The sequence below is a fragment of the Rhineura floridana genome, chromosome 1 (genome assembly GCF_030035675.1).
Source record: "Rhineura floridana isolate rRhiFlo1 chromosome 1, rRhiFlo1.hap2, whole genome shotgun sequence".
Taxonomy (NCBI): Eukaryota; Metazoa; Chordata; class Lepidosauria; order Squamata; family Rhineuridae; genus Rhineura; species Rhineura floridana.
Genome location: NC_084480.1, coordinates 142,950,547 through 142,969,365, shown reverse-complemented (window position 1 = coordinate 142,969,365; position 18,819 = coordinate 142,950,547). Strand labels below are relative to the sequence as shown.

The following is an 18,819-nucleotide window of genomic DNA, read 5'->3' as shown; positions in this document are numbered from 1 at the left end:
GTCAAGTGCCCATTAACTGGCAAACAGGCCAGGGGAGATCCTATTGTTATTGAAACTTTTCAGTAGACCCCCCCCCCCCGGCCCAAAGAGAGGCTTGTGTTTTTTGTTTAGTCTGAGGAAAGGCTGGGAACTGGAGACATGCAAAGAGGCTGGCTCCCTGCACCATGGCTTCAGGATGCCTCCTGTAAGCCTGATGGAAAAGCAAGATCTATTGGACTGCTAATGCTTTGAACCCCTCCATCATAAGCTCAGGATGGAATGTGTGTAAATAAAAAAACATATATCCTAAAAGGCACCACAGTCTCTGCTGACCTTCTTTCCAAGGAAGCCAAACCCTGGGTAAGCGCAGGGACCCCTGGAGATTTCCCACCCCTCAGAGATTAGGGTAGCGTACAACAATAAAATCAATTATAAAATTCATACGTAATTAAAATGCATAATAAAAACTTCCATCAAAGCATTAAGAACACCTGTATTTAAAGTGTACAGTAAAACAAGCCTATTAGAAATGATGATGTGCATTGTAGTCCAGGAACACCTAGAAAGCCACAGGCTCCCCATCCCTGCATTAAATAAACAAATGAATCATTGTCCTTTAGTGTACTTAACTCTGTATTGGACTGTGATCATTTAATTAAGCACTAATTTAATTATTAAGCCTTGTATGTAAACAGAGAGCTCTATAATTATATTATCATGATGGACAGTACATTAAAATCTAGTGTTCGACAACAAAAAAATTAAAAGGGGGCTTTGTTACGGTGCAAATTATTCTGCATCAGTCCATCAACAGTGGTTTGTTGCATCCATTTTTAAAATCTCTTGCCATTATCAGGTATATGAAACAAAGTGGTACCATTTACGTGCTTGCTCTCTTCAGTTCCTATGTGCCTAATCCTACAGGAGAATGCACTGACAACTACCAGTTCAGTGGATACCATGAAAAGAGTTTCTGATGTAATAAGGCATTAGTCCTATTCAGACAACATGTCTGACATAACATTGGTTGTGTTGTTTAAATTATTGGGGGGAATCAAAAAGCAACACACACAGAGAGGGGGGGATCTGCAACAGCACATCCACATGCAGACTGTGTTCAACAGTAATGATGAACATTTGGATGGGTCCAGTGGGCATAATCCTGAAGCACACTACCCATACATTCATTCTAAGTTAAATGCTGTCTGAAGGATCTACTGCTTTGCTTACTTGATACTTTGTCACTGATCATTCACCTTATCTGCAGTTCTCCCAACAACAAAATGGATAATATTGGCATGATAAATATAGGCACCTTTTGCACAGGATGTACATAATGAACACATTAACCTTTGTTTCTAGAGAGAGCTTTATTCTGAGCTGCAGCTTGATCCTGTAACCATAGCACCAATGAATAAGGTCTACATAAGGTCTAAAGGGGAGGGAAACGTAAACTTGGTGGTAACGACTGATGAAGGCTTATGCACAGTAGCGGGACCAGAGAGATCGGCTCTAATAGGGCCTAGTAACAGTCCTCAGAAAAGTGCAGTAAGGAAGCCAAGCCATAAATCACATGGTCTTCAATGTCTGTATACTAATGCGCAGAGCATGGGAAACAAGCAGGATGAACATGAACACTTAATACAGGAGGGCAATTACGACTTGATAGGTATAACTGAAACTTGGTGGAATGACTCCTATGACTGGAATACAGCAATTGAAGGATACAACTTGTTCAAGAAGAACAGAAGGAATAAAAAGGGAGGTGGAGTTGCGCTATATGTTAAAAATATATATCCCTGCACAGAAATACAGGAAGATGAGCTTGGTAGCTCCACCGAGAGTATCTGGATTAAAATTAATGGGGCAAGTAATAAAAGGAATGTGGTGCTTGGAGAACTCTGCAGAGCCACAAGGTTAAGGGGACCACGTGTGAACCCTCAGTCCTGAGCATACACTAGAATGAGGTAATTCAGATTATCCAGCAGCAAGCAATGCAATAAATCTTCTGACCAAATGCCTGGAGGCACTGATAACCTTGCTGTATAGTTCTCTTTTTAGGGAAGTAAGAGACTAGACAGATGATTCATTTCCCTGGGAATTTCTCACACTTATCTCCAAGGCTATCTCTGAATCTCACACTTGAGACAGCGTGTACTAGGAACACTTGGCAGGATGTACCATATTTGGTATGCAACTGGTATGGATCGCAAATTTCTACTCAGCATTGTTGTCTCTAAGGAGGGGGCATGAGGAAAGGAAAATGTAGACTTTTGAATCCAAGAGGTGTCACTTTACTAGGGGAGACCATACCAGGGCTTAACGTAACTTTTCTATGGACTCTTAGAGGAGAAACGATGTAGAATGCACAAATACATGGGGAGAGCCCATAATTTATTTATTTATTATTTATTTATTTATTGCACTTGTATACTGCCCCATAGCCGAAGCTCTCTGGGCGGTTTACAGCGATCAAAAACATTAAAACAAATATACAATATAAAACACATATTTTAAAAACAATTTAAAACACAATTTTAAAATTTAAAACAATATAAAAACAATTTAAAACACATGCTAAAATGCCTGGGAGAAGAGGAAAGTCTTGACCTGGTGCTGAAAAGATAACAGTGTTGGCACCAGGCGCACCTCGTCAGAAAGATCATTCCATAATTTGGGGGCCACCACTGAGAAGGCCCTGTCCCTTGTTGCCACCCTCCGTGCTTCCCTCGGAGTACTGGTCTTCTCACCTAGGAACCCTAAGAAGCTTTCAAGGAATATTAGATTTTCTTTGAAAACCATTGGTTTAGTTCAGTAGTTGGGAACCTGTACCCCTGCCATTGTTGGCCATTGTTGTTGGGCTCCAACTCCTAATCAGACCTACCCAGCATGGCCAGTGGCCAGGGATGATGGAGCTGCAGTCCAGCAAGAGCTGGAGGGCCACGAGTTTCCCACCACTGTTTTAGTGTATTACAGTTTGTAACATTCCTGCCCTCCTTCTGCTACACAGTATATTCTATACTGTAAAGGCAACCCATCCCATCTATGTATTCTGATTGAACTACTAGCATAACTGATATGCAGAGGCAAATCTATTGCTTTGTTCTTTATGGTTCATTGAATTAATTCCTTTGACCATTCTTGCCTTCTGCGTTCACAGTAAAAGACAGAAAGCATACAAAATGTGGAACATTTCTGTGGGATATATTCACTGATTCCATAAAAAATGCATCCTCAAACCTTGTTAACCTGTAATAGAACTCATGCTTTTACATATCCATCCATGAAATGGTTTGACAGTCTCAGTGTCAAAATAGGAATCACAGAGAATAAAACACCAAGCCTGGAAATGATCTGAAGATTAACCAGAGCTACCCCCTTGCTTTCAGGAAGGATCCTCAAGAAATGAAATCACATCACACAATCCAACAACCAATACCACACAGATAAACCCACACCGTCCAAGATATAGGAAGATATATCATGCTGCAAGAACAGAGCAAAAGTAAACAAATGCCACCAGGCTTGGTGCCAGTGGATAGTCAGGTTGGGTCCTCACTGAGGGCCCCTGCAACTCAGAGGTGCCCCTCTTTAGGCTAGGAGAGTGGAGCACACGCTCCGCAATCCACAGCAGCGTTTGCTTGCAGGACCCAGCGACCTGATGCTGCCACAGATTGCAGAGCGGGAGCTCCCAAGCAACACCCCCCCGATACAGGCAGTGTGGGCTTGAACAAGCCGAATGCCCCACCTACCTGAAGTGTCAGCATGTCAGTGCGCATGCCCCGCATGCCTGCCTGCCATCACTCAAGTTGGTGGCAGGGGTGTCCCTAAGGGTTGACACCCACACTGCCTTCTTGGGTGATGGCAGGCATGTGCGTGCAGCACGTGGGGCATGCACACTGACACAGCAGGTAGATGGAGCAGGTGGGCCTATTTAAGCTCTGCACCACCTGCATTGGGTGTTGCTGAGTATGATGCTGCAAGCCCAGAGCAGGCTAATGCCCAAGGGCCCTGTTATGTCTAGTGTTGGCCCTGAATGCCACAAAATGGTTTGTTGGATCTGTATGCAGTCTATGCAGTGCAAAAAATCCTCCCTACACAAAGATAACAAAGGGCCAATTCCTAATTGGAGTCAGTAGGATGGAAGTTACATTACTGTAGCTTTTCCCATGATGTGCCAGAAAAATGTGCATGAAGGAACTATGTGGGTAGGGCCAAAGACATTCTTTTCCCCATACAAACCTCATACTCCTCCCCCATGTACATGCAACCAACAAATGTTTGCATGGGACCAATCACGTTATTGACCCTGGCTGTTTATTTCCTTCATGGACATGTTATGGAAGTGGCATAGGAAGAAGTTGTGTGGCAGCATCATTGCCAGGAAGTGTGAATCAGCCTTAAGTTCAGTTTCCATGTTACCTCTGCAAAGCGTTGCCACTGCAAGACTGTTTTCCTGCAGATGCCTCCCACAATCACACATAAAAGCACAAATTACACTGGTTGCCTGGATAACAATGTTGCTTCCCATTAGTGGCTCAAGTAGAGGTGCAGCACACGTGACAGGAACTATTACAAATTAATAATAAGAATATAAAAACTGTCAAGGCTGAATCAGACCAAGGGTCCGTCTGTCTCTGACAATAGTCTGCTAGATGGCAGAGCATGGCAGTCATCCCTTGTTGCTTGCTGCCAGAATCTGGTAAAAATAATATATTTGATGGCTCTGCTTATATTTCTGGTACCAAAAAAAGGTAAAGGTGTCCCCGCACCTGTAGTGCGAGTCGTTTCCGACTCTTAGGGTGACGTCTTGCGACGTTTACTAGGCAGACCGTATATATGGGGTGGGATTGCCAGTTCCGACCCCGGCCTTTCTTTACCCCCCAGCATATGCCGGGTACTCATTTTACCGACCACGGATGGATGGAAGGCTGAGTGGACCTCGACCCCTTTTACCGGAGATTCGACTTCCTCCTTCCGTTGGAATCGAACTCTGGCCATGAGCAGAGCTTCGACTGCGTTATCGCCGCTTACCACTCTGCGCCACGGAGGGTCTGGTACCAACAGGTTTCATTTATTTATTATACTTACACCTCACTTTTCCTTTAAAAAGCTCAAAGTGCATAGGAGCACAGGAAGCTGCTTTATGTTGAGCCAGGCCCATTAGTCTAATTAGCTGGCTGTGGCTCTCCAGGCAGCAGACATTCCCAGTAGTGGACAGCACTGTGGGGCAAAGGCACTTACCTGAATTTCTAGCAGGTGAGTCGCTGCTGCTTACTGAGAGGGGCAAGGAGGTGGCAAGGTCAGCATGGTGCAAATGCACTGGCCAATCCAATCCAGCACTCTTGCCGATGCATTTGCACCATGCTGCCCTCCCTGCTGCCTCACCCTTCCCCTTCCCCCTCTCCCTGTAAGCAGCAGTAACCTGCTGGGAGGTCAGGTAAGCACCTCCAGCCCACCGTGCTATCTGCTAGTGGACATTGCTAGCCCTGACTGGAGATGCTGGAAATCGAACCTGGGACTTTTTCACGCTAAGTGTATATGCTCTACCACTGAGCTACCCCCACAGGACTCCTAATGATGCACTATGAGAGCTGACTTTGGGAAACAGCAACCATGTCACAAAGAAGTAATATACATTATGCCTTAAAACCAAACCAAAAAGGAAAAGCTGTCATCTATCAGAGCCTTAGAACAGACTCTAAATCCCAATAGTAAATGAGCAGACAAAAAAAAAATCCCAGTCTCCCATAGGTTGACCATCAGCCAATTGTGTTAATCTAATATGGAACAATTTAAATGAAAGAATCCCTACAGATACATGCATGTTGAGAAACATATATGTAACATCACAGAGCCAGAGTATAATATGAATGAAGTACAGTAGGGCCCTGCTTTACGGTGCTTCGCTAATGCGGCGGTCTCAATTAGACGCAATTAGACTAAAGCCCCACTCATACTGCGCTTGTTCCGCTTTTACGGCGGTTTTCGGGCGTCACGCACCATTCTATTCAATGAGTTCCGCTTTTCAGCAGGGTCCGGAACGTAACCCGCTGTATTAATGGGGCCCTACTGTAATTTAGATATAACCTGGGAACTGTGGGCTGCTTAACTATTAAGAGTCCATGTACAAATTCAGGTTCATGTGGTCTGTATGTATATTGTACGAAACTCTCTGTTTTTGGACCATTCGCATGACCAATTTCATATTGTTTCCTATGTGCCACGAAAAGCCAATTTTATTATTATTTTAGTAGTAGTAGTAGTAGTAGTAGTAGTAGTAACTTTTTCACATTGAAACTCAAAGTAACTAAACTACAGATTGCATAAAAACAAAATCCAACTCCTCCCCACCTGACTAAAAACAAACAGAAAATTAAACTCCAAAGGTCTGGGTGAATAAAAATGTTTTCACCTGGATCCTGAAAACAGACAGTGATGGCAACAGGCATGCCCTTCTGGGGACAGTATTCCACAAATGGAGAGCCACCACTGAGAAGGCCTGTTCTCATGTTGCCACCCTCCGCACCTCCCTCAGAGGGGGCACATAAAGATGTGCCTCAAATGCCAAATGCAGGGTCTGGATTGGTTCATGTGGGGAGAGGTGATCCTTGAGGTATTGGGTCCTGAGCCACATACAGCTTTATAGGTCAAAACTAGCACTTTGAATTTGGCCCAGATACTAATTGGCATCCAGTGCAGCCATGCCATATTTGGTGTTATGTGTTCCAACCTTCTTGCCCAAGTCAGCAATCTAGCTGCTGAGTTCTGCACCAGCGGCAGTTTCCAAACCATCTTCACAGGCAGCCCCACAGATAATGCACTGCAGTAGTCTAACCTAGAGTTTAGATTTAGACATTGCTCTTTTAAATGGAGGCTGCAGGAATAGAAGCTGCCTTATTCTAAGTAATGATACACTCAGGAGAGCAACATTTGAAAGATTCTTATAGTGTGTGCAGTTCTTAGCATGAGTTATAGCTGCATGCCAGCACTGCTGCCACCAGGAGCATGAAGTGCTGGCATGTGAGTGCGACACACAATGGGGACCATGCACACAGTGACGCTCTTTTAAAAAACACAGTAATTCTTGCCATATGTACCAATGCCATAAGCAAGAACTTTCCCATGGCCTCAGTACGGTATGAGAAAACATCTAAAGTGCCTTGAATTCATTTCCTATTGTCCTTGATGATGCCATAAGCTCTTGATAAAGTACATGCGCACCAGATCAGTGTGATGGCTACTTAGCTTAGCTTATATTCCAGGCATTCCTGGGTGGGCAGGAAGGTGGGAGGGGGTCTATCAAATGGAGGGCTGGTGCCAGGCATTACCAGGCTCTTGGGCACCAGCTTGCCCTGGGCCCGCATCACCATAGCCCAACACCCCTCATACAGGCAGTGCGAGGCTAACAAACTTGCCAGTGCACCCACCTATCTCTCGTGTCATGTGAGTAACATGTGAGCATGGAGGGCATGCCTGCCATCACCCAAGATGGGGGGGCATCAGCCCATTAGGGAAGCCCCAGTCGCCATCTTGGGTGATGGCAGGCTTGCGTGCACAGTGCATTCACATTGACAAGAACAGTAGGTGGGGGTCGGTGGGTGGGCTTATTTAAGTATTAGGGAGGTGCCCCGGAGCTCCCTCTCCAAATCCACTGCAGAGTCAGATTGTAGGACCTGATGCTGCCATGGATCACGGAACAGGAGCCCCACCCTCCCACCATAAGGAGGCCCTCTGGGCTACAGGGGCCCTTGGCCAGGGTCCAACCTGGCTGCCCTCTGGCACCAGCTCTGATCAGATGTTTTCCAGATCTACCTTCTCATCTCCTGACTATGGGGACATCTGGTTCCAAAGCAGCTGCCTCCCAGTTCTTACCTACCTAACACAAATTCTGCTTCGAAGTTACTTAGCTCAGGCTCTATTTGGCAAATACTATAAAAAATAAAGAGCTATAGTGTATGTATCTACCTCTGGCCACTGTATTAATTTCCAGAAGAGGAAACATGAAGCTAAAACTTCCTTACTCATTTCTTATCTTGTAATTCTTCCTCTCATGTTAGTTAATCATAGGCAAAATTCATGGCTAATTACTAAAGGATTTATCATATCTACTTTTTTTGCATATGCTCTGAAAATTATTACAGGAGATCAGCATGTCTAGAAGTGAGTCTCTGAGAATTGGTGAAATGAATTCTCCTTGTATAAATGTCAGGACAAAATAATTCAGTCATATCAGAGCACAAACACTGATATGTGTGTAATAAAGCTGATCTGTCGGCTGTTTCACAGACAAATCACAAAAGACTGCATGCATTCATAAGAGGCTTCTGAACCATATCCTCCAAATGATAAGTGACAAGAGGGTATCAAGAAGTTATTTTGGATGCTAGTTAGCAAAACCTAGTTTAAATGAGCACGAGGGCTTAAGAAGAACTGAAGATAACCTTCACCTTTCTAGAGTAGAAGGCTGTTATAGGAAAACATGGTACCTAATCTGCATGGATGTATGTTGTTAGAAACATAGTCAGTGTATGGTAGTGACACCAATACAGGGTGGGTCACCAAAATTCAAACTATAGTTCATCATCTTAAGTTTTCAAAATAGTGTAATATTTTAAATAGTGTGATATCTGAAACCCCTATTTGAACAACACCAATAGAGCACATTCACAGATACAAAGGCCCAAACCAAGCCCTGAAGCATAGCTGGTGCCATTTCTATTTACTTCAGCAACATTGTCGCAAGATCTAACAACATCATGTTCTTCCAAAGCCTCATTCACTTGAATGCTGTCTAATGTCATCCCCTGAAATTAATGCCTTTAAGTGGTATATATAGGCTTCGGGGATGGGTGGGAAAGAGAAACTAGAAAAGAATGAATGGACCAAAATCAGACATTAAAAATGGAAGCATTGTGAAATCACTAAAACAGCACTTCTTCCTACTGTGGGGCCGTAAGAATACAGTACTGTGTCAGAAATTTCAAGGAAGAATTGTGACAACGGACAGAAGAACTGGAATTCATAAACAAACGTGACCTGCCATTTCAGGATCTGAACAAGGAATATAGGTGGTTCTCACAAAGTAAAAAGTAAGTCCAGAGAAACCCTTTATACTAGCAGCAAACTCACTGTCTGAGTGTGGATCATGTACCCAAACTGGCACAATTCATGTAGAAGAGATAGGTTGGAGAAGTCTTGGGGGAACCCTAAGGAGAAATGAAAGTAATAGAATATCCTGGAAAATAGCGATGCTTGCTGGCTGAAATCTTGAACAGCAGCACTCTACACTGCAACATTTTATTGCAGGTCCCACTTCATGTGACTAACATCAAATGCCTGTTTAGTTTTAACATTTAACAGCAATTCACTATGATGAATGGCCAATCATTTTTAAAACTAAGGAAATTTTAAAAAGCAGTTTGCAGTGTGGCAAAGGAACAGACCGCTGTTTAAAAAAAAAGATGCTTGGTAAATTCAGAACATTTATCTAAAAAGTCATCCTGAATTATGAGCCGTTTGTCTATGTTTTGTACAATGATTGTGAGAAGACAGTCATTCCTAAGAAAGCGAGGGAGAATTTCAGGAAGCCAGTGCAACACCATTTCAGACAGGAATGGGAGAGAAATTCAGTTCTGTTCACATTTTAATGTGAGACTACACAATTCATACTTCTTCAAACAATACATGAACAAAAACACAGCTATCCCTCAAAATTTGCACTTCTCTGAGTTTTGCAGTGCAGGTCTCCAACCAAAGAATGCTTATACATGTATTAGACGAAAGTGTGCATAAAAATGTGTATATTTGTGTAAATCACATACAAAATGCATTGTATTAGGTGAAATGTCTTGCAAAAATGTGTATGTTAGAAGAACACACATTCAAATGCTGACAAAGTTTCTTGAGGACTTTTTTAAAAAAACCACGAACTACTGCAGATATGTGGGGAACTACACTTAACACTGGAAAAACAGAGAATCTGAAAATGTCAGATCTGTCCACCCTTAAAGGCAGCTATATGCATGAAGTAGCACTATGGCAGAAAAGATCTTTGGATATTTCAGTTTACATTTTAATAGGAGCTAAGGAAGAATAAATGGGTTGATTCTGTAAATTATATTGATAAAAATTAGTGGGGGGACAAATCAGTGATTTAATCAACCAGACATTCACGGGGCACAGGGCTGGCTCCAGGCATGCCGGGGCCCTTGGGCACCAGCCTGCCCTGGGCCCCTCCGCTCCCCTTCCGTGATCCACAGAAACAGCCGCAGGAGGGATCACAGGACAGCAACTTCTGAGCCACCTGCCATACCACCCGCTTCACCTGCCTTTCTCTCCGCTGTTTTTTGCAGCTGTGCACACTGCGCACACAGTTTTGCCATCAATCAAGATGGCGGCCAAGGTTTCCCTAAGGGGCTGAAGCCTCTGCCACCATCTTGGTTGATGGCAGCAATGTGTGCATGGAGCACACATGCGTGCCATCAACCAAGATGGCGGCAGAGGCTTCAGCCCCTTAGAGAAACCTCAGTCGCCATCTTGATTGATGGCAAACTGCAAAAAACAGCGGAAAGAAAGGTAGGTGAAGCAGGGGGATGGTGGGCGGTTCAGAAGCTCTTGTCCCACGATCCGCGGCTCCTGTCCTGCTTCTGCGGATCACGGAAGGGGAGTGGAGGGACCCCTGTAGCTGCAGGGGCCCTCGGACCAGTGCCCCACCTGGCCACCCTTTAGAACCGGCCCTGATGGGACAAAATATTGGTGGCAAGGGGGAGAAAACAGATGAACTGATATTGGTTATATTACTTGTGCTTGGACCAATAAACTTTTATTGCCTGAATAGCCAGAGAAAGTAGGGTGCAGTTGCATTGTTAAGGAGAGAACATTCCTGAATCTTTATCCCCAGTTAATTATAAATGTGACTTTCCAGTGCTTGAGAAGAGGGGCACCTCTTCCAAATTTCTGTGAAATTCCAACAGTCCCCTCTGTGAACAATAACAGTTTTCTTAAATTTTATATTTCTGCCACTTAACTATAGTTCTAAACTTGGAATAATAATTAACCAGTACCTAATGTCAATGAAAACAAAAAGGACACATATAGGAAGTGGAAGGATGGCCAGGCCACAAAGGAAGAATGCAGACAGGTAACACAGAATTGCAGGACTGCCATCAGGAAGGCTAAAGCTGAGAATGAGCTGAGGTTAACTAGGGATGCTAAAAGCAAAAAAAAAAGCAGCTTTCTTCAGGTACATCCATAGTAGAAGACAGAGAAAAGAAATGGTGGTACAGCTACTCAGTGAGGATGGTAAAATGATAACAGATGACAAAGAAGAGGAAGAAGTGCTCAATTCCTACTTTGGATCAGTCATCTCCCAAAAGAGGGTCTATAACTCTCCTGGCAAACGTGAGATTGCAGCTTGAGATTGATAGACAAATAGTCAAGGAATATCTAATCATTTTCAACAAGTTCAAATCTCCAAGACCTGATGAACTGATAGAGTACTGAAGGAACTGGCTGAAGAACTCTCAAAACCATTATTATCTTTGTGGAATTGTGGAGGATGGGTGAAGTGCCAGATGACTGGAGGAGGGAGAACATTATCCCAAACTTCAAAAAGTTCAAACAGACCAGTCAACCTGACATCAAGCCCTGAGAAAATTCTGGAGCAGATTATAAAGCGGACAGTCTGTCAGCACCTTGAAAACAATGCAGTGATTACTAGAAGTCAACATGGATATATCAAGAACAAATCCTGCTAGACTTATCTCATTTTTTGATCGGGTATCCTCCCTCATAGACTGTGGGAATGCTAAGGACATAATATATCTGGACTTCAGCAAAGCTTTTGACAAAGTGCCCCATGTTATTTTGATTAGCAAGCTAAATAACTGTGGGCTGGATGGAACAACTATCAGGTGGAACCACAGCTACAGAATCATACTCAAAGAGTGCTTATCAATGGTTCCTTCTCAAACTGGGGGTATGTAACAAGTGGGGTACTGCAGGGCTCAGTCCTGGGCCCAGTGCTCTTCAACATTTTTATTTATGACTTGGATGAGGAGGTGCAGGGAATGCTTATCACATTTGCAGATGATACAAAATTGGGAGGGATTGCTAATACTCTGGGGGACAGAAACAAAATTCAAAGTGATCTTGATAGGCTGGAGCACTGGGCTGAAAACAACAGAATGAAATTTAACAGGGATAAATGCAAAGTTCTACACCTAGGAAAAAGAAACTGTGCGCAGTTATCAGATTGGGGATACTTGGCTCAGCAATACTACATGCAAGAAGGATCGTGGAATTGTTTATCACAAGCGAAATATGAGCCAACAGTGCGATGTGGCTTCAAAAAAGGCAAATGCTGTTTTAGGCTGCATTAATAGAAGTATAGTTTCCAAGTCTTATGAAGTACTAGTTCCCCTCTATTTGGCACTGGTTAGGCCTCATCTTGAGTACTGCATCCAGTTCTGGACACCACACTTTAAGAAGGATGCAGACAAACTGGAACACGTTCAGAGGAGGGCAACAAAGATGATCAGGGAACTGGCAACAAAGCCCTATGAGGAGAGATGGAAAGAACTGGGCATGTTTAGCCTTGAGAAGAAAAGACTGAGGGGAGATATGACAGCACTGTTCAAGTACTTGAAAGGTTTCCACACAGAGAAGGGCCAGGGTCTCTTTTTGATTATCCCAGAGTGCAGGATACGGAATAATGGGCTCAAGTTGCAGGAAGCCAGATTTCGACTGGACATCAGGAAAAACTTAACTGTTAGTGCAACAATTGAACCAATTACCTAGAGATATGTTAGGCTCTCCAACACTACAGGCATTCAAGAGACAGCTGGACAGCCACCTGTCAAGTATGCTTTAAGGTGGATTTCTCAATTGAGCAAGGGGTTGGGCTCGATGGCCTTATAGGCCCCTTCCAACTCTACTATCCTATGATTCGGTAATTGATTTCTCTTCCAATGTATGCATTATTAAGGTCTGATGATACAAGGTGCTGAGTATATTTGAAAAAAATATGTTAAAAACTTTTCCAACTCTCTCCAACGTCAGAAAAAATTGAAAGCCCTGTTTCTGCCAGAGGGCACTTTCATTTATCATACCCAGCTTGAGATATTCTTGCTTCAAAAAACACAAAATGGTTGACTTCTTTTAAAAAAAGATGTAATAAAAGAGCAAAGGTGAACATCAGGGAACATTAGGAGATTCACTGGAGACATTAATGGCTAAGATCTTACGTGTGAAAGCCTTGGAAGAGATCATTTGCAGGCACCCATATTAAGCAGTGTAATTTCAAAGTATGAGATTCCACTGGCACAACTGTGAGAAATGCTTATAGCAAAGTTAATTAAAATGATTCACATGACAAAAATTCAGAGAAGTGAGGTAACTCTGAGATTAACCTTATGTACATTTTATCATGTGTATCCAACAGCCATGCAGCAAAGCTAGACATTTCCTACATATTGTGAACGAAAAAGTTCTCTCACTTTCCAATCCACAATCCTACTTAATTTAAAGAATATGGATTTATGTCTCCCTCTAACTTTAAATAGGCCTAAATCAGCTTACCTATATAGGCTATAGGTCAGTATCATAGCTAAAATTAAAAAGCAGTGAGAAGGCAGTAGTTCAGTTTGCCTGTTTTACATCTCTTTCATTCAGTGCCGTAACTATGTCTGCCAATGGTATGAAAACAGAGCACAAAGGCAGCACTTGGCTTTGCTGCTAAAAGGCTGCTTCTTTTCTTTTCTGTTTTATGGAAACTCACCAGGCACCATCCCTGTCAGCGTTGGAGCAGAGTAGCTGCCCTGTCCAGCAGGGGGGACGTGCGGAGGGTATCCAGGGAGGGTTGTGCTTGCCAAATCACGACCTGAAGAATCAAACCAACAAATCACCATGTGAGCATTCACAACAACTAGACATGTTTTTACATTTCCCTTAACACTCAGAACACAGGCCATGCATTTGTCATAACTGTACTGCAAATACCAAAGTGGGAAGTTTCCCCCCCAGCCTTAGCTTTGGCAGGAATGAGAAAGATTTTCCTTTCTTTATAAGCTGCCACAAAGAGAGCAATTGCAAACGACACTGCAAACAGGTTAGCAGCAAGCCAGCTTTGAACTCAACTTGTCCCCTGCTTATTCTCAAGTTTCTTTGCAAGTCTGACTTGTCAAACTGGTTGAAAACAGGATTTATTCATTTTTATGGGTGATATGAGGATCCTTTAAAAATGTTTTTAAAACATTTATTAATGTAAAAGGGAAAACAAATAAAAAACCAAAAGCAGCCACAAAGACATTCAATCAAGATATAGGTAAAATACAATCTGTTTAAACAGAAACACTGGGCACTTCCAGACTGTCACTATATTGTGGGTGGTATTAAATTGCGTACCACCAAATTCAGGTTATACAATTAACATGGATATGGTGCTCTTGCACAACAAACCTGGTTCCAAAAAAAAATTTTTTTTTGTCATTTTGTAGTAAGATAGAGAAAATGCACTGGAAACTGTGGGATAACAATTGTTGGACATGACATCATATAATCTCCTTGCAAGCAAAACAGAATGAATTTTCAATGAACAGCCAACAATGTATAACCTCCCTGCAAAGAAATCAGAATGACTGCTCAACAAACAGTGGATGATGTCTAATCTCCCTGTAAACTTTGTGCAAACAAATCAGGATGAACACTTAATAAACCATTTGGAAGAAACTGCTGAATATGGGACAGCATGAATAAAGGATATAACTAGCGTGAGAGCTATCCCAATAACTCATTCAAGAGGTTTTGATGAAATGTGTGGTATTTGAGAGACACCATCATTGACATGTTGAATTAAATAATACCATGTTACATGAAACAAATCTGATTCAGTCTGTTCTTCTAAGGGTTTGAGCTGACAGGGCTAAGTGACACACTCTTTTGTACCAAAGTATGCTGTGTCAGAGTCTTTCTACCTTTTGCCTATTTCCAGCCAAGCTATTCCACTTAAAAGAATATGGCAAGCTCTCTGTGAAGCAAGTTCTTATGTGGACAATCAAATAATAACAGTAAAACTGGTTTAACATCAGGAGACACAATTCATTTTATCATTTTTGATATTTCAACAAAAAACTTTGCCCAAAGGTGTACTACAATTTTATATTCCCACTGCATATGGTAAAATAAGCCCTTTTCTTGACACCCTCTCCAGCATTCTAGTTTGGCTGAGCGATCAACACAACACAGACTCAATGGGGTGAGCTACCAACAGTACAAGATTTTCAATGTCTTTTTCCCTGATCAGCAAAACAGAGAGGACAACCTGGAGATCTCCCCAATAATAAGGTTTATTTAAATATGCACAAGAAATATTGAAGGAAACCTGAGAATTCATTACATTTTGAATATATCTGAACAGAATTCTATAACCATTCATCTTAAACAAAGGTTCACAAAGATGAGAGAAAAAATATTGCTAATTTGGCCCAAATATACCCAAAATCATAAAACTTTTTGAAAATGGTTTAGAGATTCTATTTACAATCAGGCAGTTTACAAATTTTGTTTTTAAAAAAATCTGAACATCCACCTGTTGTGGATCTCCACTTTCCATCTGTGAAGGAACAAACTATTTGCTTAAAGCTCACTGATTATAATAAACTATTTTGAAAAATGTGTATACACTAGGTTGCTGTGCAAAAATGTAAATAAATAAAACTTCAAAGGAGACAGGGAGATAACAGATTGCTTTTATGGCATTCTGAGAGCCAGTGTGGTGTAGTGGTTAAGGTGTTGGATTACGATCTGGGAGACCAGGATTCAAATCCCCACGCAGCCATGAAGCTCCCTTGGTGACCTTGGGCCAGTCACTGCCTCTCAGCCTCAGAGGAAGCCAATGGTAAACCCCCTCTGAATACCGCTTACCATGAAAACCCTATTCATAGGGTCATCATAAGTCAGGATCAACTTGAAGGCAGTCCATTTCCATTTTTTTATGTCATTCTAATTCATCAAGAACTTCCTTGATAACGGGACTAGGCTGCAAATCTAAGGGCCAAAATAGACTTTGATCTAAAATACATAATTAGCCAAAGCCAACAACACACTTCTGTTATTCTGATTTGCCTACATGGTTTGCTACTTTTCTATGTATGCAAGAAAATAATTTACCACCATGCTTGATTTTTGGCAGAGGGGCTCCTCTCTTCTCCCTGTGTGACTCTCCACAAGAAGGAAAGCAATGAATTGGAGGGGTGCCTTGCCAGAGAATCAGAATTCTTAAAGCTGTGTTAAATCAGTGAAACATAACATTATGGTTGAAACAGAACTATGATGGACATATCTATCAAAGAGCAAAATATATATTTCACACACTCAGCAAATAACTTGACTGAGAACTATATCCAAATAAGAGTATGCTTGTAGTAAAGGAACATCACAAGGAGATACTTCTTGTATTCAGAGGTCTGGGACTCTTACAAATAAGTATCTGGATTCAGGCTAAGCATAAAAAATATAGGATGATATCCAATGTAGCACAAGCAGACTTTTACTCATGCAACAGATCTCCCCCTTCCTTTCCTCTGCCCCTTCAATCCCCTGTGCTCTAGAGAATCCCTAAACTCTTTGAAGTAGATATGGGGGGCTGCAGGGGGAGGGTAAATCCATTCCACAAAGTTGAATATCACCTACACAGTTTAATTTTATTATTCCTTCCTTGCATAAAGCCACAGGAAGACTGTTGTCTTTCTTCCAGAATCTTCCTTGCCCTACCAGTCTAAGTATAAGTCCTGGGGTGGGACTCATCTGTGATTAGGGTATTCTGAATTTTTTGCCTGGAATGGATCCATCATAAACATTACAATACAATATTGCAGTCACCAACATGGAACCTATGGGTGCAATAATGCCCACAAGGACTTCTTGTGGTGCCCGTGAAGCCTCTGTACACCCCTCCTATTCACTGTACGTTCATTATGAAATGGCAAGAGTGCTTACTTTCCCCCCCTTGGAAAGTACATAGGGCTGAATGAGGAAGTCAGAAGAACAACACTGCCCCTTTCATTTTCAGCTCTATGTGCTTTTCAAGTCTCATTTTGACACCTGAGGAGGTGAACAGAAAGCAGAGTGACTGACAGGATAGGATTGAAAAGAATTTAGTTAAGACTTTTGGTTTTGTCAAAAGCTCAAACAAGGATCGAATGCAGTATTATTAGAAGCCTAACAACAACAACAACTTGACCACTATAGCCCAGTCTTTATGCGTGAAGCAACATAGTTGACATGAGGATCAATCTACACATTTAGCAAGAGCATATGGGACAGACATTCTGGAACTGTACCACTTCAGAAGTCAGGAGTTTTAATACTCTTCTACATCAAAATACCTGACCATAAAAGTAGATATGTTGCTGCCTGAGGCAAAGGACAAGATGGTGCCCCCTTCTTATGTCATGAACGGAAGATAACTACACATCCAGTTGAATCTTACTTGAACATTGGTGACTGGATAGCATCCTCCACTACTATCCACAAATCATGTACCATTTCTGCCTACAACAGAGGGGAATGGCCTTGGGGCATAGGCAGAGCAGCCAGAGGGTTGCTGCCATACACCCACACCCCAACACCTGCTATTGTCTCACATTGCCAAATGGTAGGGACAGGCCTGCATAGAAGACAAAAGTATTGCAATGAGCAGGGTGTTGGACAAGATGGTTTTATAGGCCCTTTCCAACTCTACTGTTCTATGAGTATCAGGATGTTGAGCTCTAGTCTAGACTTTTTTTTGGCATAATAAGTTTCTATATGCAAGGAGTTTGGGGAGGAAGGGATTGAAAATTCAATATGCCATTCTCCACCTATCTTCTGAAATAATGCAGACCCGCCAGTGCTGTAGCACATGCTTTTCCTGAGTATTTAGAATTGGACCTTAATCTGGAGACAATAAAGCTTAAACAATTGCTTGGCTCTGTTCTCTCTCTCTCTCTCCCCCTCTCTAAGCTTCAATAGTTACAGTTTATAAACAACCTCATTGGAGGAGAAGGTCAGGTACTTGGGGTTGTTTTTTTAAAGCTATCAGAGCAAGGTATAGCAAGAATCTGGACATAATGAAATCAGAAAAAATAAGCTGCAGATGCAAAGAGGCTATGTAATGAATAGACTTTTAATGAACCAATGAACTGATATTTGCTTTGCAATGTTTATGTTACTACACTTGCTAAGATTTGCAGTGTATTACAGCAATGATGACAATAAATTATTCCATACAGGCATACCTATCGTTTCAGAGGCAATCAGCAAGGGTAGGCTTTAAATCAGCCAACCAATCAGCAATGACCTTCCTCCATGGCATGTGCTGCTAGTAGCTACCTGCCCTGTTGATGATGGCTTGACTGAATGTCTTCTTTGAAGGTCTAAGTAGGTGAGATCCTACACATTTTTTTCTGAAACTGAACCACTGACAGGTATTAAATACTAGCAACCAAACACTCATTAAAAAAAAACACTTCGCAATTTTTAATGATGGTTGCCTAGAAAAGAAAGGCCTCATCAAAGCTATGCAAAAACAACAACAACCCAGAAAGCCTAAAGTGCTGAAGAAAGGCTTTACCAACCACACTGACTTCCCACAAATTTCCAGACACAAAGGGTCCACACATACCTCACAGCCCAACTTCTAATAATTTTATGATTGCCGAGAACACCTCTTCACCATGCTAGCTGGAAACTAAGTCCAAACAGCAAAGGCACACAGAGAAGCATTAACTATGCCATAGTTGTAACAGAACTCTTTTCTTCTGGAAGACTGTTGAAGTATGAGTAGGAACTCCTTCTGGA

The 18,819-nt window shown here is 42.2% G+C and overlaps 1 protein-coding gene across 2 annotated transcripts in view; it reads right to left on the bottom strand.

Annotated features, from left to right (window-relative positions):
• PAX5 (paired box 5) overlaps positions 1–18,819 on the bottom strand; it is a 348,343-nt gene that overhangs the window by 61,471 nt on the left and 268,053 nt on the right. For both annotated transcript variants that reach the window (XM_061634654.1, XM_061634664.1), the window contains one exon: positions 13,760–13,861. In XM_061634654.1, coding sequence (XP_061490638.1) covers positions 13,760–13,861 — 102 coding nt within the window. The remainder of the gene's footprint in view (positions 1–13,759; positions 13,862–18,819) is intronic.